Consider the following 23,019-nt stretch of genomic DNA (forward strand, 5'->3'; position numbering starts at 1 on the left):
TTGACACAGTAGAGCCCCAGACCAGGATCTGCTATGAGTAAAGCCAACTACTGCCTTTGAGGCATTTTGTCTCCGATAAAGAAGCTAAGACCAAGACACAAACAATAATAGAAATACTATACTACTACTCCTGCTGCTTATGCTTTACTCAGTGCTTTGCATGTGTGAGGCACTGTGCTAACTGAGCACTTCACATGCACTTATACGCATGTCTCATTTACTTCTCAACCCCACAAAGCAAATACTCTTACTTCCCTTTTCTAGATGAAGACATAGATATGGAAAGGTTCCGTTATTTTTCAAAGCTCACATGTCTAGTTAGTGGTAGAGTCTGGATTAGAACCCACACAGTTAGGTGGCAGAGCCCAAGCTGTTCACCACCACACCAGTGTCAGAGAATGTGCAAGAGAAATGACGAAAGTATCCAAGAGCTCACAGGAAGAGGGCATCACATTGGACTGGGGAGACGTGGCAGATGTTGAAAGGAGGTGTGTGAGTAAAGACAAGCAGAGAAGAGTGGAAGTGGGAAGTCGGCCATCCCAGCCAGTGGACGTGGCCATGACAGGGAAAGGATGGGAATGTTCTGAGAACAGCAAGCAGCCAATTTTACGAAAGTGAGAGTCAACTGAGTTGTGGAAAGTGATGGCCATGTTGGGCCATGTTTTTAGGGTCTCTGAAGTTGGATTATAGAATAACCATTGCGATCCAAGTGACAAGCAACTGTATGTCCACTGTATGTCCATCAGTGGGTGAAAATGCAATCATTTTATTTGACCCCCCCCCCCCCACACACACACAAACTGGAGACCCAAACCCTCTCCCTCTCATCTTCTCCCACCCTAATTCTTTTTTTTTAAATGTTTATTTATTTACTTTGAGAGAAAGAGTGAGAAACTGTAAGAGTGGGGGCGGGGTGGGCAGAGAGAGAGAGAGAGAGAGAGAGAGAGAGAGAAAGCTAGCTATAGGGCTCGATCTCACGAACCTCGAGATCATGACCTGAGCTGAAATCAAGAGTCAGGATGCTTAGCCAACCAAGCCACCCAGGAACCCCTCTCCCATCCTAATTCTAATCCTATAGCAGTAAGCAGGATTCACTGATAGTTGCCTCTGTTTCATAAAAACAAGAAAAAAAAAAAAAGACTCAGCTGTTTATTGAGCACCTACTATATGCTGGTCACTGTTCTACATGCTTAGTATGTTATTTCTTTTCATCTTCTCAGCAATTCCATGTGCTATAATTAACCATTTAGAGATGAGACAAATAAGACTCAGCGTATTTTATTTTTTGAAGGTTCAAATAAGGGACATAAAATACAGATAACTTTGAAGAGAAAACAGTTTCCATCAACGCAAAGCATTAATCAAAAGATGTCTGTCTCCCCTCATGTTTAGACAATAAATTTTCAGCATGGAGAATCCAAATGACTATATTTTGCTCACAAGTCTTTTCTCTCCTTCCCCTGATATTTTTAGTCTCAGAAAAAGCGAGGGAGCGGGAAACGCACGGAAGAGGAGTGTGGTAATAGTAGAAGCCTGATGCACTCAGTCTCGTTCTCAGTGTCTGATTCGATCCCAGAGTTACACAATGAGCAATGGGAAGTTACTCAGATTCCAGATCTGCACGTATTTCACCTTTCATTTTGTAGTTTGGGGCAAGAGCTTGGATTAAGCAAGGTTTCCTGTGAATATCTGACAGACTGATAAAGAGGGAGTGACATACGGCTCGTGCAATTGCTCCACGCAGGTGAAGAGGTCGTGTGTGTGGCACAGGCTCTTCTATGTTAGGCTGGAGGCCCAGCTCAGGACTCCATTACCTTTGGGAAGGGGTGGAGGCTCCGGGAGAGGCTGCAGCCCCAGGCCAGGTAAAGAACAGAGCTCCCTCCCTCAGCCTGGAAGCAGCAGATGCTGGGCCTTCCCTTGAGCCTTTTGTTTTCCAGCATCTCCTAGCAATGGTACTAGGTTCTTTCAAAACAGTTTACCAACTACATTCTGGAATATATATAATGCTTTCTTGCTTTCCTTCTCAAAATATGTCAGAACAATGGGTAAGTTGAGACAACAGTTAGATGAGCAGTGGGTGAAATAGGTGGTCTTAAAAAGGCTAAGGAAGTGTGTGTCATTAAGGGGTTCATGTACTTCTTGTGGGAAGCCATGTGCCACACTCTGCCTGCTTTTTCCCAAGCTCTAGGTGTTCATAAGAGCCAGCCTTCCCGGGTGGCCAAAGAGAAATCAGGCTTGACTGGCAAAGTGTGCACATCTCTTAACCAACAAGAACAAGTTGCTGTTATCCCACAGAACAGATGACTCTTTCTGCTCAGGCTAGTTTTTTGTTTTGTTTTGTTTTGTTTTAAAGAGTAAACAAAGTCCATTTGATTCTTTACTCTCAAACATTATTCTATTCTTTGTGGCTAGATGTGCTTCTTTTTAAAAACTGGATCACAGTTTTTAAACTGTTCCTTAATCCAAGCTAGATATAGTTTCTAAATAAGCATGCATGACTCAGTCTTGGAACTCTTCCAGATGTAGCAATGAAAAATGTCCCCTGTGATCTTGGTTGGGTTAATAAACAAACTCATCCCAGAAAGGAAAACAATTTCAGTGTCCTTCCTGTGAAGAGGTAGAAAAAGACAATGTTGGGACAGACACTATAACTTTTTCATATTTTTATCATTCTTATCAATATACCTTAACTCTCATCCAGAAACTGCCCTCTGTCATCTCAGTAAGACGACACTGACGTGGTCACACAAACTTCTGAGACTAGAGACAGAAAGCAGGTAGAAAGAAGTACAAGGTTACTTACCCTGTTCTCATTATCTAAAATCTATGCTCCTTGTAAAGGAGACTAGACAATGAGTAAATCACTAGCCACAAACTAGCCCAGTGAAATCAGGCACTAAAATGTTGGTTCTCACTTAGAGAGAAACTAGGTAGCTTAATTCAAGGTGGTCATGTCCATCATGCCAATTGATTCTTTCCTCTATTTATTCTTTGTTGGCTATTTGTCTAGCTTCAACACAAAATCCAGACCTCAGTAGTGACAGCTGTTCCTTACTTAGGTGTGTAAGGACAGCGTGTGCACAACAGGAACATATTCACTGTCCTAGGAATAAAGGAGTATCAGGAGCTCATATGCTTTGTGAGCCAGCATTTGGCCTCTCCCGCATGTTATATATATTTCCTACCTCCACCTGAAATAGGTGTGCTTAAAAGGTAAAGACAGGTGGGGTCTGCTGTCAGTTGTCCTCATTTTGGTTCTGGCCCAGGTGGTCAAAGCACCCCTTCCCGTGTGTAGCATCTTGCTTTGCTTCTCCACACCCTCCTATTCCCAGCTCTCTGCACTGCCCTGCCTTCCCTTCCCTGTCCATTCCCAGTGCTGATGCTCCGCTTTTTTCTCTCTGCAGCACGGTTCCCAACGTGAAGGGAAAGGGTGAGGGGTGGTCAGATTAGGACCCACTTCCATAAGAAGCAGGTCAGACTTTCCAGGTAGATGGGCAGGGACTAAAATAATTGGAGGGTGGGAGAAGAAAGCATATTCAAAATTACAACTTGTTTTGGCCAGATGAAAAAAACACCTATTGTCCTTAACCAATAAGCATGCTTAATTCCCAGCCATCAATCCTTGTGTCTGTTTTATTCCACAGGCCACTCCAGCTACTCATCCTGTCACGACTTCTTGGGAGAAAAAGTGCACACACTCCATTAGAACTACTCTATTCTGTGTCTATATGCACAATGTCATGTCATGGAGGCGGCAGCTGCCTGAGATCCCCAGGGATCCCCAGATTACCTGTGCTCAGCTTGACTGGACCCTGTCAGGGAATCTCCCGCCTTTTCTGGTTTTCTTCCTCATTGCTCTCCCTCCGTATCCCTTGGCATTCCTCCTCTTTCTCTGTACATGAGAATGTGCCTGGAGTTTTCTAGAACTGCTTCTCATCCTCCCTATGACGTTTCCCGGGGTCCTCATTCAGGCCGATGCTTGGTTTCCCAAGCCCCATTGTGCTGAGTTCTTCTGTGAAGTCCTCTGTTTTCCTGTCTCTCTCTCTCTCTCTCTCTCTCTCTCTAAGTTTTATTTATTTAAGTTATCTCTACACCCACGTGGGGCTCAAACTCATGATCCAAGATCAAGAGTCGCATGCTCTTCCAACTGAGCCAGCTAGGTGCCCCATCTCTGACACTTTCTGCACTTAGAACACCTCTTTCCACCTGCCCCCAAATTTCTACTTGTCCACATTCTATCTATTCCTTGAAATGCTTTCTTCCTGAGGCCTTTAGTATCTCTCATTGTTTTGAATTTCCTTGTCACTTTTATCGCTTTTATCTATTTTTTTCTATCGCATCTAATTTGAGTAGAAAGAGTAAAAAAACCAAATTCAAATTCCAGTTTCTTTGACTATGTGAACCTGAACAAATATCTTAAACCCTCTGAGCCCCAGATTCCTTAACATAAATTACAACAAATAACACTTTAGATTAAGAGTAAATGTAAATTAGGGGCACCTGGGTGGCTCAGTCGGTTAAGCGTCCAACTTCAGCTCAGGTCATGATCTCACGGCTCGTGGGTTCGAACCCTGCATCAGGCTCTGTGCTCAGAGCCTGGAGCCTGCTTTGGATTCTGTGTCTCCCTCTCTCTCTGCCCCTCTCCCGCTCATGCTCTGTCTCTCTCTCAAAAATAAATAAACATTTAAAAAAATAAAAAAAGAGTAAATGTAAATCAGGAATAATAATAGTACCAATATTTTCTCAAAGTGATTGAGAAAATTAAGCAAGATAAAGTACGTTGTAACTAACATTCACTGAGATCCCTTTATACATGATCTCATTTAAAATGTGCAAAAATCCAACAGTTGTGGGGCTGTTATCTAAATTACCAGGCACCATAGATGTTGGAGAAGAGGTTAGGACAGGGATTTGCATATAATCCCTTGCACTGATTTGTGTAATCTTGATCAAGGTCGTTAACCTTGCTGGAACTGATTTTCCACATCTAATGGCTCTAACTCTGAGGTTACTGTGAAGGTTAAATGACATAATTCATGAAATGTATTTAGATTCATTCCTGGCACATAGAAAGGGCTCAGTAAATGGTAAGTACCTGTTTATTATTTTTAAAGATATTTTATTTTTAAGTAATCTCTACACCCAGCGTGGGGCTCAAACTTGCAACCCCAAGATCAAGAGTCGCATGGTCTGGTAAGTACCTTGTTTATGATGTTTTGAGTGTTCATTTATATGGAATCCTGTCAGGGGACAGACACAAGTAAATGTGTGGATTTAAGCCAGTGGGCACATCCATAGAAGAGGGTCTATCTGTATGTGTCCTAAATGATGGGACAGGGATAAAGACAGGTCTACTCCCATGCAGCTAACAGTCTACATTAAAAGAAAATGAAAAAAATGAACCACAGATTGGTAAACCACAGTCTGTGGGCTGAATCTGCCTCCCACCTATTTTTTAAAAAAATTTCTTTTAATGTTTATTTTTGAGAGAAAGAGAGAGAGAGAGAGAGAGAGAGAGCGCGAGCATGAGTGAGGGAGAGGCAGACAGAGAGGGAGACACAGCAAGATCATGACCTGAGCTAAAGTCGGATGCTCAACTGACTGAGCCACCCAGGTGCCCCACCTCCCACCTATTTTTTAAAACAAGTTTTATCATCACACAGCCATGCTCATTTGTCCTGGTATGGTCTCCTGCTGCTTCTGTGCTACAGAGGCAGGGTGGAGTAGTTAGAGACCACATGGCAGGAAAATTCAAAACTGGCCTGTATACTAATATAGGCATTACCTATATTACCTATTAATATAGGTAATATAAATTACCACTGGCCTGTATATTAATGACTAGTGTCTTGAGATGAGTTTTAGGACAAAGTTAAAAAGTGATTGAGTGGACGGTGGAAAATAGGTAGCCACAGTCATATTACACCGAACTCACTGACCATGGAAGGGCCCGAGTTCTATTTCAAGTGCAAAGCCTTGGGAGGTTTTTATTTGAGTTTTGTATTTATACTATACATTATTTAGAGGGGCTGGCTACTTTTATCATCAAATACAGCAACCAGGCAGGTGTGTACATAAAATGTAAATGTACATTTTCACAAACTGTTACAAAATAAATAGCATCCAGGTCAAGAACTAGAATATATCCTATCCCAATCACAGCCTTCTCCTCCCTCTCTCATGGTAATCACTTTATAACATTCTTTCCCTTCCTTTTTTTTTTTTTTTAATAACCTCACTAATTTTATAATCCTAGTTTACTGTTCCCTGGCTTTGATTAATTCTGTTGTCTCTGCATAATGTACAACCCAGCAACTACAGTCATAGGTCTATACCCTAAGAAATATATGCAGACGTGTACCTGGGGACAGATACAAACTGGAAACAACCCGCATTCCCATTTCCAAGTGGAATGGATAACTTACCTATGGTACAGGCACACAGTGGAATATTATATAGAAATACAAACAAGTGAGCGATGATAATATGCAACCACGTGAATGAATTTTAAAAACGTAACAAGTTTTGGAGTGTAGTTGTATTTTTTAATGTTTACTTATTTTTGAGAGAGAGACAGAGTACAAGCAGAGGAAGGGCAGAGAGCGAGGGAGACACAGAATCTGAAGCAGACTCCAGGGTCTGAGCTGTCAGTGCAGAGCCTAAAGCAGGGCTCAAACTCACGAACTGCGAGATCATGACCTGAGCTAAAGTTGGACGCTCAACTGACTGAGCCATCTAGGCACCCCAAACTTTGGAGTGTTTTAAGCTGGGGAATGGAATGATATGATGCAATTTATATTTTTTTTAAAGATTGCTGAGTATTCTGTGCAGAAAGCTAAGTCTGTGGGGAAACATGTGGACCTGTGTACAGAGATTCCTACAGTAGTCCACAGGAGAATGGAGTATGTGGGATCGGATGAGGGTGGTGGCAGTGGGGAGGCAGAGAAGAGGGACGTGAGATGGCTTCTGGAAAACTGATAGGACTTGCCGAGGGACCCGGCATGAGTGCTAAGAAAAGGGATACTACACAGAACCTCAGAGCTGGCTTGCATGACGGAGCCACTTACTGAGATGGAGAAGGCGGGAGGAGACACTGTTTGGAGCAGGTGTCCAGGCCATGATGAGTTAAGATGTCTATGAGAATCTAGATGGAAATTTCAGGTATGTAGCTGGGTAGGTGGATGGTGTGGAGGAAAATCACTCAACAATTCCAAAACCAAAGATAGCATACCAAAGATAGGATGGACTGTGTTTTAGAACAAAGACCTTTGGACTTTAAGATACAAAACAGATGAACATAAGGGAAGGGAAACAAAATGCTACAAAAAACAGGGAGGAGGACAAAACCTAAGAGATTCTTAAATATGGAGAACAAACAGAGGGCTACTGGAGGGGTTGTGGGAGGGCGGATGGACTTAATGGGTATGGGGCATTAAGGAATCTACCCCTGAAATCACTGTTGCACTATATGCTGACTAACTTGGATGTAAATTAAAAAAATAAATTAAATAAAACTAGAATTTAACAGTTAACAGTTCTTTTTCTTTCACTGGAAATTATTTTAAATTTGTTAACTATTCTTTGAGATGCAGATATACCTTAGGAGAGTCATTATAAAGCTGTTTATTGACACGATACATAGCCCAGCACTGTCTCAGTGGGAAGGTGTTTATTAGAAGGAAGAAGGACACAGCAGGCAAACTTTCTCTATCCTGCCAGTTCTCAGAAACCTGTAAAACTCTCCTTTCTTTGAGTCTCCCTCCACTGTGGTGCAACCACCTAAACACATATTGAACATCTCCTGTGTACCAGGCACTGTGCTAGGTTCTGGGGATGTAACAGAGAATAAGACTTGGGTTCTGCTTGTGGTATTTCATTTTGACTTTATCACTGAAGGAAGCTTGCAGTTATATAAGGTCTGTTTGAAAGGTCAATTGTAAGCAGAGAAATATCAGGCAAAGGCTAGATTTATGATGTTATCATTTATAAAATGATAACATTTCAGGTAAAGAACAATTTCTGCACAACCACCACCACTCCCTTGGACCACCTGGGTCAGGCTAGTCTCCAAGGCTTGTTTCCTGACCTATAAAGCTAAAAACTTCATCGCCTGACTTATTTATTAGGATGGACAGGGGATAGGGGAGGAGGATAGTCCTAGGCATTTGTGAGAAGAGGTCCTAAAAGGGCATCTTTCTGGTGGTTCCCTTGATATGCATCTTCATGTCTCCTGAAGTAATTTTTTTGAGTTTCAGATTGTGCCATTCAAATTCGACTTACTCTCTCCTGAGAAGACTCTGATATGTTTATTAAAATCCCTTGCTTTGAGTTTTTAAAATCTATTCTAAATTCCATGTCTATTTATTTTACTTGTATTTGCATCTAGGTCTGCATACTTCTTTTACCAGGATGGTCAGGAGAAAGTAAACTATTTCTACAATAGTCTCATCGAGCTCATTACAAAATAATTCTTATTACTTGTGATAATATCCAAGAGCATAATCTGTCCCTTTCCCTAATATTTCCCTTTTTAAAACTTTTAGAAGCTTAAAAATAATACATTCTTGGGTTCTGTGTATAAGAAAAGAGATCATGTTAGAGTAGCAATGAAAGAGAAGCTCTAGAACCAGACTGTCTGATCGTCTTCCTGTTCAGTTCTGCCACTAACCTGGGTGGGCAAGTCAGTCAACATTCATCTGGGCTTTGCTACCTCATCAGTATAGTGGAGAGGATAGGCTACATGACTGATTCAGTTCACTGGGCACTGAATTTGGCACAGAGGTGAGTGAGCCTGACTCTCCTCACTCCTCATGTCACTAACATCTGATGGCATTTTATCTCAAACCTCTACCTATCTGATAATTATTTGACCACATGTATACTCAGCCTCTTCCTTTTTTCCTTTTAATTTTCAGTGTCTGCCTTAGATCCCGAGAGAGATTTTGCAGCCCTAGCAAAATTGTAAGTAGCTAAGAATTAAGCAATTTTTTCCAGTCTTACCCAGTTATCTCCCAAACCTGTTCAGTAGAGTTCTATTTCACAGAGCTGCCTTTGGTTTACTTTCCATGGTTTAATTGCATTTCTCATTATGTCCCATCTATGGCTCTTTAACTCTGTTACTATTACCCAACTTGCTAGAACTCTGCAAGCTAAAACAACATTTTATACATTATTTAAAAAATTATAAAATATACTTTATAGGAATTTACAATTTAAAGTCAGCACTGAACCAAAGCCAACTCTAAAATCTCTTGGGAGGGGGGACCCAAAAGAGAAGACAGATTGAAACTTAATCTCAATTTTCTTCTTTCTTTTCTTTTCTTGCTTCTTTCTTCTTTCTTTTCTTACTTCCTCTCTCTCTTCTTTCTCTTTCTTCCCTCCCTCCCTCTTCTCTCTCCTTCTTTCATCTTTGCTTTTCTTTCTTTTAAATTATAAACTGAGTTACAAAACATAAGAATGTAACTGGCACCAGAACCAGCATTAATTTTGCATGTATATTAATTGTACATGCATGTAACGTATTTTCTGGGAAAGAAGATAGTGGGGCATTAAGATATTTGTGGATCAGTCTGACCGTCTAGGAGCTCTGCCTGGGTAATGTGTGAGTTAGAGAAGGCTGCTTTATCGCCTTTCCTTCTATTGCTCTGCTTTGCTGATACTTCAGCCTTTATTCTACTCTGTGACTTGGCTCCATTGTTCCCCTATATCATTAACTGACAACATTGTCTAGATTTGTTTTCTTGGTTTTTTTAGTGTGTGAAATTAATGCACACATTCTTTTACCTATACTAATTTTGCATAGTGGACAAAAGAGAGAGGGGACAGAGAAGGAGAAAGCAAAGAAGAAAAAGAAGGAGAAGGGCTAGAAAGACTACTGTTGACACTATTCCCTTAATATTTACCAATTTTTAGAATACAGGATTAAAATTATATTTTTCCATATTGCAAACTCATTCTCTTTTTCTTTCTTGAGAAACACTGGCAGTGTATATCGCTTTTCATTTTTATTTGCTTCTAAAACCTGCTGATATCCTCAGTAACATAGGATACCAGTGTGATGATCTCTTACTGGTTTTTAGAGAAAGATATTCACAACACCTTGTCGTGACATGGAAATAAACATTTGCCGCAGTCTGTACGGCAACTCAGAATCCACCTCAAGTAGCAAAGCAATGGCAAGACTATATGGTAAATGAGTCAGAAGTAAAAGCTATCATTAAAGTTGTAGGGGTCCTTTTAGAATTAAAATTTCAAAGGGATTTGTTTTGGGATTTGGAATAATACAGAAACACTAGTTTATTTAGCACAGAACCATGTAAATACATGATAAGGCAGATATGGCTTATCGGGACTCACGTAAGCAAAATTTAGGAACATCAGCTGATACTAATGTTAACAGGAGTCAAATTAAGTGGTTATTATAACCTCAAAAACATCTTGATTTTTTTTAATGTTCATTCATTTTTGAGAGAGAGAGAGAGGGAGAGAGAGAGACACAGCTCAAGCAGGGGAGGGGCAGAGAGAGAGGGAGACACAGAATCCAAAACAGGCTCCAGGCTCTGAGCTGTCAGCACAGAGCCCCACGCAGGGCTTGAACTTACAAACCATGAGATCATGACCTGAGCCAAAGTCAGATTCTTAATTGACTGAGCCACCCAGGTGCCCCAACCTCGAAAACATCTTAATCTTCAATAAAAGATTTTTAGTATCATCCATGGACAAAGCAATAGCCCTGCATTACTCTGCTTTGATCAGACTGTACCTGGAATGCTGTGTTCCATTCCGGTCACCTCAATTTGAGATGGAAATTGACACACTGAAATGTGCATAGGTGACTGGCCATGATGATGAGGGAGCAGAGGAAAGGGAGGTATTAGAGAAAAATAGAGTAAGAGGAAATAGGGAACATATTTTTTAAATATCGCAAGGATTGTCACATAGAAGAGGCAGATTTTGTTTTAAATAGTGCCAAATATATCAGAGCCTGAATCAATGAGTAGAAGCCTGAATCAATGAGAAGGACACTCAGTAAAATGAAGAATTTTTATACTCAGAGTTTAAAAATGGAACAAGCAGTCTGGGAATTAGGGAATTTCTGTCATTGAGGCATCTGGGCAAAAGATCTCCCCGAGAGGATTTCATAGAGATGACCCCAACATAGAAGGTTATTGTTCAGGTCAAGTGACCTTTTAGGAACCCCTTCCACCATCAAATTCTACAATATTATGAAATCAAAGGCCATCTGATTCTCACAGCCCATGACCCACCCATAAAGCAAGGGCCAAAAAGTTTAAAGATTATTAAAATGAGAATTAAAATTTGTTTATTAATTTCAAAATCTCAAGCTGAGATAAATCTATAAGAAATCATTGTCATTTCTAGTTAAATGGCTAGATGAATTCTCTTCAAGTGAAAGGATTCAAAATTTCTCCCTTTTTGGAAATTATTTGGTTATTCACATATATAAAGTGTTATTTCTTCCATTCAAACTTGGCCTCTCGTCAATGCAAATATTGAGGTATTTTGTCAAAGCTAGCAAATTTTATGTCTGTGATTGTCATATTTCATAAAAGCTCATTTGAAAATGTACTTCTGACATGTTTTATGTGCGTACACATCCATGTGAGAACATCACTTTCCTTCTATCTTTTGCACATAAGAAATTACTCCTAAAATGTTACATAAGAAGGCATTGAAATATAACATGACAGCAAGGCATAATATTCTTTTTTTTTTTTTAATTTTTTTTCAACGTTTATTTTTATTTTTGGGACAGAAAGAGACAGAGCATGAACGGGGGAGGGGCAGAGAGAGAGGGAGACACAGAATCGGAAACAGGCTCCAGGCTCTGAGCCATCAGCCCAGAGCCTGACGCGGGGCTCGAACTCACGGACCGCGAGATCGTGACCTGGCTGAAGTCGGACGCTTAACCGACTGCGCCACCCAGGCGCCCCGGCATAATATTCTTAAAGTCCTAAAGCTGATACAAATATTCAATTGGCGATAGAACAGTGGTAAACATATAGCTTATGGCTGAGACAAAAGGAAAGAAAAATGAGGAAAAGCCCTTAACATTTATCAACACGACATTTACAAACAATGAGACGGGTCCTTCCAGGTTCCTGAATGACCACCAGGGCATTAACTTTTCGAGGCACGCAGCGCCCTGGCCAGAGTGCACTTACAGTAGGCAGTCATAGGATGCCAGAAACGTTGAAGTGACTTTGGATTACGTAGGCTTTCCACTGTTTAGATTTTCAGTTACATTTGTGCAATTCAAAGTTGAAACCAATAATTAAAATAGGGAAAATTACCTAAATGCAGAGAAAGACTAACAGCATTGAGTCCGCTCTATGAGAAAAATACACAAGAGATGGCAAATACAGGGAGCAAGAAGATAGATGTAGTTTGGAAGAGTCAAATGGTGTAAGAAAAAAAAACATAAATATAATATAAATTCTACTATAAGGACACATTTCATTATTCCAGTAAAACTCTCAAATTTGCCATCTTTAGAATATTTATGCTCTGTAAAAGTACTACCTTTCCAATGTAACTTTTAAAGATATCATTAATCGATATATCTACATGTCATGAGCTAGTCACATGTATCGATTTTTAAATAAGGCAGAAAACAAGTAGTTTATTTTAAGCAAATGAAGTATGACTACCAGCATTTATATATTGATCTCTTTAATGAAATCAATACTGAAAATTTATATTTTGAAAGCAGTTTTGTTCAGGTTGAGTTTTCATTATTAGTTCAAGTTCAAAAGCTGCTTTTACTATGAAGCTTAGAGTAAATCTTAAAAATGGGCATTTAATTCCTTACCTATAAGATACCTTCTCTCACTTATTTTAAAAAATATTTCATGCATAAACATTAGTCAGATTTTTCTCTTCTAGATTTTCAAATGTAAACAATAAAAATCAAGTTTCTGCTCAATAGAAACAAAAAGAAAGAAAGTAATTCATATAGTGACATTTGTATTTTCAAGCTGGAAAATGGGTTCAAGCAGAGGGGCTTCAAAGAAACGACACTAATTCCAAACGCACATCTTTTAAATGATATGTAAGTTAATAATTGTAAGTTAAGTGAAAAGTTAGTAACTCAAGGAAGTGTTACATTTCAAAGATAGGAAATGGAAGATAAAGCTGGTAGTTAAATTTCATCACAGTAAAAAGTTACAAATACCTTCTTCAACATCTGAGATATATTCGCCATCACTGAGCATTTCAGGGGCGTTGGCTTTACGAACTGCATGATTTAAGTGAACAGTGTAAGTGTGTGAAAAATGCATACTCTTTATACAACAACAAAAAACATGAACATTTCTAAAAACATTTTTGCAATAAATGTTCTTCAGGAAACAAATATGAAGTCACACTTAGTTACGAACATAAAGGTGGGTTTCGTACCTTCATCATCAGACATATCAAGAACTTCATTCATCGTTTCTGGAACATTCATTTTGTGCTTCTCTATGATAGTCTAGTAACAACAACAAAAAAGCAGTACTTTAGTGTAAGCAGACTGAACATTTTAATGACACTATTTCTTTCTAAATTAATCAGTTGATTTATTACAGGACTTATGTGCTGAATATCTTGAAGCTCCCACATATAAAACGACATCAAAACTGTCCCTTAGCATTAAGGTCCTCACCATAGATACACTGATAAGAACAAATACAAGGTGAACAAATTCTAGTGGCAAAGCAAACCGGCTTAAAAGATTTAGGTCCATAATAAGGCTGTTCAAAGGACAAGAGAAGGGAGATATTGCCTCTCCTTGTCCATTGTTACACTTTTTCATGGTCTCATGAACCTGCCACCTCATTCCACTAAAAGTCTTGGCTGAAGATAAGCCAAATGAACAGCAAGCATTGTGTCTTTATTCCTGTGCCATGCCAGCCATTGATTTTTGTCTTGGCCTTCTATATGTACATTTTGATTCCTAGCTTAAATACAAAACATCAAGATTGTATAAATTATATAATTTGTGCAACTATGCCTTGCAGAAAATATTTTAGAGGTAATGCATTTGCAAGATCATTTTAACCCCTACACAATTTTAAAGAACTGTAGATTACAGAGCAAAGGCCTTAGTGAATCTTTTACTTGCTCTTTGATGACTTTTTACCTATATAGATTATGTCCATCCAAAGACACCAACAACATAACTTGTTAAAAAATATTAGTGACTTAATGTTTTAGTTGTAAAACAAGTCCTCTTTTTATCCTGAGCATAGGAAAGGCTAATGGAACATGGGAAGATACTTAAATAAGGCAACTGGAAAAAAAGCTAGGTTGTTAAAACTATGGTACATTTAGGGGCGCCTGGGTGGCGCAGTCGGTTAAGCGTCCGACTTCAGCCAGGTCACGATCTCGCGGTCCGTGAGTTCGAGCCCCGCGTCAGGCTCTGGGCTGATGGCTCAGAGCCTGGAGCCTGTTTCCGATTCTGTGTCTCCCTCTCTCTCTGCCCCTCCCTCGTTCATGCTCTGTCTCTCTCTGTCCCCAAAATAAATAAAAACGTTAAAAAAAATTAAAAAAAAAAACTATGGTACATTTGTCACAATTACTGAACCAATACTCACACATTACTATTAATTAAACTCTATATTTTATTCAGATTTCCTTAGGTTTTACCAAATGTCCCTTTTCTATTCTAGGACCCATCAGGATACCACATTATCTTTAGCTGGCAGGCCTCCTTAGGCTCCTTTGGCTGTGACAGTGTCTCAGATTTTCCTGGTTTTTAATGACCTTCACCGTTTAGAAGTGAGCTGGTCAGGTATTTTGTAGAATGTCCCCCAATTGGGATTTGTCTCATGTTTTTATCATGACTGGACTGGGTCACATGTTTTGGGGAGGAAGACCACAGAGGTAAAGTGCCAATATACTATCAACATGATTTACCAGCGTTGGTATTAGGCTTGGTCACCTGGCTGAGGCAGTGCTTGTTAGGTTTCTCCATTGTAAAGTTACTCTGTTCTCCACCCCCTTCTGCAGACTGTCTTCACTGGAGGGAAAACACTATACCCAGCCCACACTTAAGCAGTAGAGAATTCTGTTCTCCACCTCCTTGCGGGTATTTTCATAAATTGTTTGATTTTTTTCCCCTGATTTGTCTCTTCTTCCCTACTTATTCATTTATCTATATCATATGGACTCATGGATATTTACTTTATACTTTGCACTATACTCCAAGTCTCTCTGTGTGTCTGTCAGTCTGTCTCTCTCTCTTTCTATCTATCTTACATTGTTCCAGCTTTGGCCATTGGGAACTCTTTCAGTTGATTCCTGTGTCCCTGTGACATAGCCTCGTCATTGTGAGTGTGTGTGTTTATTTGCTTATTTGTGGAAGCAGACACTTCCTTACTTTTTGGCACTACAAGACGTTCATCTTGTGTATTTCCTTCTCCAGATCTGGATTCAGTCATTTCCCAAGGAAGCCCTGATTCCCTTTACTATAGAACAGTATTAGAAACCAGTATCTGAGAGACATGCTCTGTTCTTTGCTAATGAGGGAAACTGAATATTTTAAACAATGCAATTTAAATGCTTAATTCATCTTTTGAGTGTCAGCTTCTAGCTACTCAGTTTTCTACTCTGCCAGGACTGTAATGTCATTAACTGAAGCATCTTTCTTAGAATTGCCACATCATATGTTATACTCATGGGGAAGATGAATCTTCTCTTTAAGCGTTTTGAAAAAAAACACATCTGTTTATGGAGCCAATGGCTGCTGGGGCCCCAGCAACTGGCTGTGCAAAGACCACCAGCAGTGCAGGCCACCCTGTGAGCTTGAGATCACAGACTCCACCCTGAGCTGTGTCAGTCCTCATTTGTGCCAGGTTACATGTATCTGCTAAGGCAGAGTTGACAAGGTTGTGTCTTAGCTTGAGATAAAGTCTCAAATACCACAATGATGGACTAAGTCTTAGGGACAATGGACTCTTTCCTAACCTACGGGACCACTTCATTTGGTGGAAGCCTCATTCACTTCATTAGGCAAACTGGACCTTTCCTGTCAGCACAAGTCCCGTCTTCTCTCTCTTGAAGAAATTACCAGTCAACTCAGCTGATGACACTGAAGGCTATGGCCTGACTCCCATACGTTTCTGTCTTTCACTAGAAACCAGAGCCTTGAAACACTTCTCTTTCAGTAGATATCCTGAGGCTATCACTTTACTTTCTCTGTCTTTAACTTTATTTTCTCCTCAAGGTTTTTTTTTCTTTTTTTTTTTTTAAGATTTTATTTTTAAGTAATCTCTACACCCAACACGGGGCTCGAACCCACAACCTCAAGATGAAGAGTTACATGTTCTACCGACTGAGACAGCCAGGTGCCCCTTCTCAAGCTGTTTTTGATATTAAAGAAACATTCTGAACTTTCCTGATGGGTGAGAAAGTTTTTTACATTTGATAACTAAGATTTATATTTTGAAAAAATTTTTTAATGTTTATTTATTTTTGAGAGAGACAGAGACAGAATGTGAGTGGGTTAGGGGCAGAGAAAGAGGGAGACACAGAGTCCGAAGCAGGCTCCGGGCTCCGAGCTGTCAGCACAGAGCCCGATGCAGGGCTCGAACTCATGAGCCATGAGATCATGACCTGAGCCAAAGTCGTACAGTCAATCGACTGAGCCATCCTGGTGCCCCAAGATTTATATTTTGAACTATTATACAAGTTTCAATTTTCCAACACTGGAAAAGAAGTTCTATATATTTATTACAGTGACTTCAAATCTTTTATAGCATTGTGACACTTGACCATTGTTTTACCTTGTCCTTCTCCCTCTTGTTTCATACCCTACAGAGAGCTAGATGGAATATTTTTAAGATTAAGGTTAATAAACATTATTTGTTTAAACTCATTTCTCAAGAACTTAATACCAGATTTTAAGACCATAAAATACTCAAGAGGTATATAAAAGCAATACAGGGTAATTTATCTGCATAAAAACTATCTTGAAGCTAGAAATGTGCCCTGGTTGATAACCATTGCTCTAGTCCATTGAAGCTACTGCATTCTCTTTGGCAAATAGCATACTTTCTCTCTTGTGATCAGCAGGCTTATTGTTTTAGTTTGTAAACCCTGTATATAACTCAGCCAGTGGGTTGCTGCAGAGACCCTCAACCTGTGTTCTTTTATGTGAAGCACTGTGTACACAAACTGTTTGCAGACGCTAACTATGCCTTTCTTCACATCGGAAGGTGGTGGATGAGACAAGGAGGCAGAGTCGATAATTCCCAGTGTTCCAGAGTCCTAAATTTACATTGTACAGAGCCAATCTCAGGCATGTGTGTTGAGTCATGGAGTCAGGAATAACTGCAATAAGCCTGTGATAATGGCGCAATATCAGCTCTTGATTCCAAAGTTACCAAATCCTGATGCAGTTCAAAGGCTCCAGATGGTGTTAATAAGAAATGACTTATCCTAGAGGCCGCAGCTTGTAAAAATGTATCTGACGCAATAAGGCTCCCTGGTAAAGATTTATTTATAATTTTAATAAAACATCCTATTGTTTTTCCTACAAAAACGCCAATAGCTGACTGGAAGAGTGGTGAGGGTGGTGATAAAAATCCATTTCGATCCTCTCCCTAATGTTTTAGTTTTGCAACAACGTAAAAACTGTTTTCACAATGATAGCAATGTATCCATTATCATTTGTGAGTCACAACATCGTAAAGAACCAACTTATCTTCAACTTTCCTACACTGCCAAAGAAGAATGTGAAAATATTTCTGCCTTCACTTCATTAAAACTATTTTTACATCAAAACACATAAATACATACATTTAGCTTTACGTGGAATGAAAAACTCCATAGTTCCTAATGCAAATTTTAAAAAGGTATTTTTACTATTTAGTTTCTCAATATCAGAAATGAGAGGGACAGCATTTGGAAACATGGCGCTTAGTCTATGAAGAGGGGAAAGTAGGTTCATCTCCCAAAAGCCCCAGAAAATCTACAGCCTGAGAGCTGGCTATGAGGGGACAAGGGCCAGCATCTGCTACTTACAGTTGTGGTCATGGTTTCCTCAGTCACTACTTTCAGGGTGTCGACCACTGAGATGTAGCCCAGCCTCCGGGCAATGGCGAGGGCCGTGTTCCCATTCTGGCCAGAGGGAAATGAGGACAAGGAATTAACAAGTCATTCCCCATGTCTTAGTGTCTGTGTGCTCCCACATGTTTCACCCATACTAAACAGAAGGCGAGTGTCTCATTGGCCCCACCCACTGTCATACACAAAACACTATTTCATTAGACACATACCTTGCACAAAACCCACCTAACCTGTTCCCACTCACGCAGCAGAGACTCGGCTTCTACACACGGAACCCAAGAGGCTTATTAACGTTCTAAATCATCAAAGAAACAAACATTTTTCATTTTATATATGTATTTCCTACTAGTTGGCAATGGATTTGTAGTTTCTAAGTATGAAACATCTAATTACATCTTTCTCTCTCTGGACAGCTCACAATATAGCTATTGTCTCTGCCCTGCATTCCACTGAATGCTCTGTTTATACCTATCAATGAAAGTAAAACAGCAACATTGGTGCCCGATAAAAAATGTAAGAAGATTCCAGTATCCAGGTTCATCTCCTCCCTCCTCCCTTAGCCTCCCTCTTCCCTTCCCTTCCCCCTTACCACAGTGAGTTCATTGGGGGAAGCGTTGTTCTGAAGCAAGACATTTATTATATGTGTGTGTCCCTGCTGAGCTGCTTGATGTAACGGCGTATACCCATTCTGCAGAAGGAAGGTGGAAGAAAAGACATTTACTTCCTTGGACACAAAAATCAATGACTTTGGTGGATACAAAGGAGAAAAGAGTTTACCTTTGTTTTGGCATTAACTTTTGCAGAATGCTGGAGCAGGAAGTTAACAATCTTGATGTTTCCATAGTGGCAGCCCACATGGAGAGGTGTGTATCCCATCTGTAGTTATATTTTTTAGAAAAGAAACCTCATAAGTATACTTTTAGTAACAGCTACCCTAAATAGAAGCAAAAGTATTATTTAACCTGTCTTTTTGAGATGGCAAAAAATAAGTGTTTTCCCCATGTGTGTATGTGTGTGTGTGTGTGAGAGAGAGAGTGTGTGTGTGTGTGGGGGGGGGTACTAAAAAATAGTACCATGTCACATGTAAGTAGTTAGGAACTTCCCAAAGGACTCTCTCTTGCATCAACTCATTTTATTCTCACACCAACTTTTCAAGATAGGAAGTAAACATGGCACAGCCGGCAGTCTGGACAGAGTGATGGTGTGGCTCTGGGGGAGGGTTAGGGAGAGTGTTCTGCAGACAGATGTGGACTAGGATTTACAGAACACTCTATTCTCTCTCTTTTTTTTAAATATATGAAATTTATTGTCAAATTGGTATCCATACAACACCCAGTGCTCATCCCAACAGGTGCCCTCCTCAATACCCATCACCCACCCTCCCCTCCCTCCCACCCCCCATCAGCCCTCAGTTTGTTCTCAGTTTTTAAGAGTCTCTTATGCTTTGGCTCTCTCTCCCACTCTAGCCTCTTTTTTTTTTCCTTCCCCTCCCCCATGGGTTCCTGTTAAGTTTCTCAGGATCCACATAAGATGAACACTCTATTCTCTAAAAGCATAAAACTGAGGTAGAAAAAAAACACAAAGTGGCTTAATGATAATGCCAGGCAGTGGATGAGCATCAGAACGCATGACAGAGGTGGGAAGCACAGAACCACTAAAGCCGAAGAGGCTGGTCTTCAGGAGGTCTGGGACTCATGAACTTGATCTGGGTGTATATGCTGTAGCTAAAGGCTGCTGCCCAACTAGCTAGAGTACCATAATTTGAAAACAACTGATTTACACAAAGCAGTAAGTTGTTTCCCAAATTAATATCCTCTGACCGCTGAAGGACATAAGTCCTATCTATTAAAAATGTATTTTTACACATATATATGATTATATATGTATCATATATATGTGTGTATAACTATGTGTTTAAAATAAGGATATCCAGATACTCGTCTAGATGGCCACATTGCAAGAGACACCACCATGTCATTTCAGTGCCCACAATCAATCTCTGTTTATGAGGACACTGGCAGCACCAGATCACCACAAGGAAGAGCATAGAGTTTTAAAACCATTTCTCAGTATGCACGAGGGGGGCAGGGGAACATGGGGGTCCATGGTTTCAAGGATCTGTATCTCATGTGCAATGCACTATTGTATCTTTATGGTGACTCCATGCTACAGACTGAATGTCTGTGTCCCCCTAAATTCATATGCTGAAACCCCAACCCCCAGTGTGATGGCATTTGGAGATGTGGCCTTTGGCAGGTACTTAGGTCACAGGTAATTAGGTGGAGTCCTCATGAATGGAATTAGTGCCCTTACAGGAAGAGGGGAGAGAGCTCGCCTCTTCTCTCTGCCCTCTGCCATGTGAAGATTACAACAAGAAGGTATGAGATAGAGATCTGCAAACCAGCAAGAGGTCCCTTACCACACAAGGGATCTGCTGGCACTTTGATCTTGGACTTCCCAACTTTCAGAACTGTGAGAAATGGAAGTTTGTCCACTCTATGGTATTCTCGTTATAGCGGCCCCATCTGACGAAGACATGTTACAAATGGGTATATTTGAATTTGAAAAGGGAATGTCCAGGCCATGGCTGATTGTGGAAGGTGAAGACATCTCACCAGGGACGTGATGCCCTAAAGAGCTTACTCTGGTCACATTCTGTTCCACAAACGGAGCTGTCAGTGCTCGCACACTGCCTGGACTCCCACTGATAAAGCTCAGCATAACCACTTGTATGGGAGTCATATGGAAACCCCAAAGCTGCTCCATGCATGATGAAGAAGATCATGTTTTGGTGACCAGAACTGACTTGCCTACTTTACAGGCACCCTTCTCTTTCTTTCTTTCTTTCTTTCTTTCTTCTTTCTTTCTTTCTTTCTTTCCTCTTTCTTTCCTTTGTCTGTCTTTCTTTCTTTCTTTCTTTCTTTCTTTCTTTTTCTTTCCTTTGTCTTTCTTTCTTTCTTTCTTTCTTTCTTTCTTTCTTTCTTTCTTTCTTGTTTATTTATTTTTGAGAGAGAGAGAGAGAGAGAGAGAGAGAGAGAGAGAGAGAAAGACAGAAAATCCCAAGCAGGCTCCATGCTGTCAGCACAGAGCCCGATGTGGGGCTTGAACTCACAAACTCACAAACTGTGAGATCATGACCTGAACCGAAATCAAGAGTCAGATGCTTAACTGACTGAGCCATTCAGGCATCCTGCAGACTTCTTTCTTGATGCTGAGGAGCTCAGGATACTGCATTAGAAATCAGAATGGTGCTTAGTGTAGGAGGCATGGAAATAATTTTCTCTAATCAGTTCTCAGTACAATTAGCTTAACTGAAGTAACATTACTCCCAACTTTAGTGGTGGAGGATTAATCCCAAGCTAAAAAAACATATAGAAAATATTTTTAAAATCTAAATATTAAGAAACTTTTCATGTTTTGAGTCAATGTGCCTAAGCAATAATGCAGCAGTTTCCAATGGCTATTGTACTACATCTATTAATTAGATTTTTTAAAGAAATTGAATCATTTTAAGTATTTTATTTATTTATTTATTTTGAGAGAGAGAGGGAGAGAGGGAGAAGGAGAAGGGGAGGGGGGGAGAGAGAGAGAGAGAGAAAGAGAGCGTGAGCATGAGCAGGGGAGGGGCAGAGAGAGGGAGGGAGAGGCGTGAGGCTCAATCTCATGAACGGTGAGATCATGACCTGAGCCAAAATCAAGAGTTGGATGCTTAGCTTACTGAGCCACCCAGGAGCCCTGATTTTAAGTATTTTAATGTACAATTTCTACTCATTGTCATAGCTTCTCATCTCATTCCTAGTAAAACCCTAAGTCATTGTGATGGGCTATTAGGGCCTGTCTGATCTGGTCCCTCCTCTACACCACCTATGCATTAAATCTCTGAGCTCATTCCTCCCAATCTCTTCCCTGTTTGTTATACTCTAAGACACTGGTATTCTCAGTGCTCCACAAGCATTTAAGTATTTTATTAAAAATACATGTGCATCGTCAAGAAGATTTATTTTGCATTTAGAGAAACCAAATTGGGGCTTTTCCATTCATTGAGAGTCATAAAATGCCCACATTAAATGGTACCTTGCATAAATATGCTCAGAGGGATGTGATTTGAGAAATTCTTTCCAACTAGCAGCAATCAATTTTGGAAAGACCGACTATTCTGTCTGGAATAGCTAAGAAATAATCACAGTTCAGCTAACTGAGCAGTCTCTGCCTCTTTTTCCACTGTTGCCTACTTATACCATCATTATAAGTGGGAGTTAAGCCTTCTCCTTTAGGCAATACCAAGAGGTTGCATTTGTATATGAAGAGCAAACAGGTGCAGATGGAGATTCTGGCATTTTTGATCCATGGTGCCGTAGCACCTTATTTTACTGAGTTAGGTGCATCTGCTCAAACGGGGTTTGGGAGAGAGGAGTAAGAAAGCCACACTTCACTCCCAACCTCCTAAAATCTGTGGTTCTCTATCTACGAGTCCATCCTTAGCCTTCCTTACTCTTGGCATAGTCTTCCTCAGTGAACACACCCATTCACAGCTATGACTACTCCTTGATTTTATTTCAGGTAGAATTTTTTTTTTCAATTTTTATGTGTTGATTGTTGTATGTGTATGAAAGACTATCGTCACATGTTATACTAAGGAGTACTTAACAATATGGCAGATGAAGACCCATGGAAGACTGTAAGATATCTTCACAAAGAGCTTTTTTAAAACATCATTGATCCCAGGATTTGTTCTTTGATTTCCACCACATTGTTTCTCAGTGAGAGACAGACAGAGAGAGAGAGAGAGAGAGAGAGAGAGAGAAAGAGAGAACACAGGGGAGAGGGACCGAAGGAGAGAAAGAGAGAATCCTAAGCAGGTTCTACACTTAACACAGAGCCTGATGCGGAGCTTGATCCCATGACCCTGGGATCATGACCTGAGCCGAAATCAAGAGTTGGACTGAG

The 23,019-nt window shown here is 40.2% G+C and overlaps 1 protein-coding gene across 17 annotated transcripts in view; it reads right to left on the reverse strand.

Annotated features, from left to right (window-relative positions):
* Window positions 1–23,019, reverse strand: part of ANK3 (ankyrin 3) — a 344,583-nt gene that overhangs the window by 112,029 nt on the left and 209,535 nt on the right. For 10 of the 17 annotated variants that reach the window (XM_040485091.1, XM_040485092.1, XM_040485096.1 and 7 more), the window contains 5 exons: window positions 18,850–18,948; window positions 18,662–18,760; window positions 18,028–18,123; window positions 13,420–13,492; window positions 13,196–13,258 (listed from right to left, as the gene is read on the reverse strand). In XM_040485091.1, the coding sequence (XP_040341025.1) occupies window positions 13,196–13,258; window positions 13,420–13,492; window positions 18,028–18,123; window positions 18,662–18,760; window positions 18,850–18,948 (430 nt within the window). The remainder of the gene's footprint in view (window positions 1–13,195; window positions 13,259–13,419; window positions 13,493–18,027; window positions 18,124–18,661; window positions 18,761–18,849; window positions 18,949–23,019) is intronic. The other 7 variants (XM_040485103.1, XM_040485099.1, XM_040485105.1 and 4 more) reach the window with 1 other exon arrangement.

The sequence above is a fragment of the Herpailurus yagouaroundi genome, unplaced genomic scaffold (assembly GCF_014898765.1).
Source record: "Herpailurus yagouaroundi ecotype Mexico unplaced genomic scaffold, PumYag 163, whole genome shotgun sequence".
Classification (NCBI taxonomy): domain Eukaryota; kingdom Metazoa; phylum Chordata; class Mammalia; order Carnivora; family Felidae; genus Herpailurus; species Herpailurus yagouaroundi.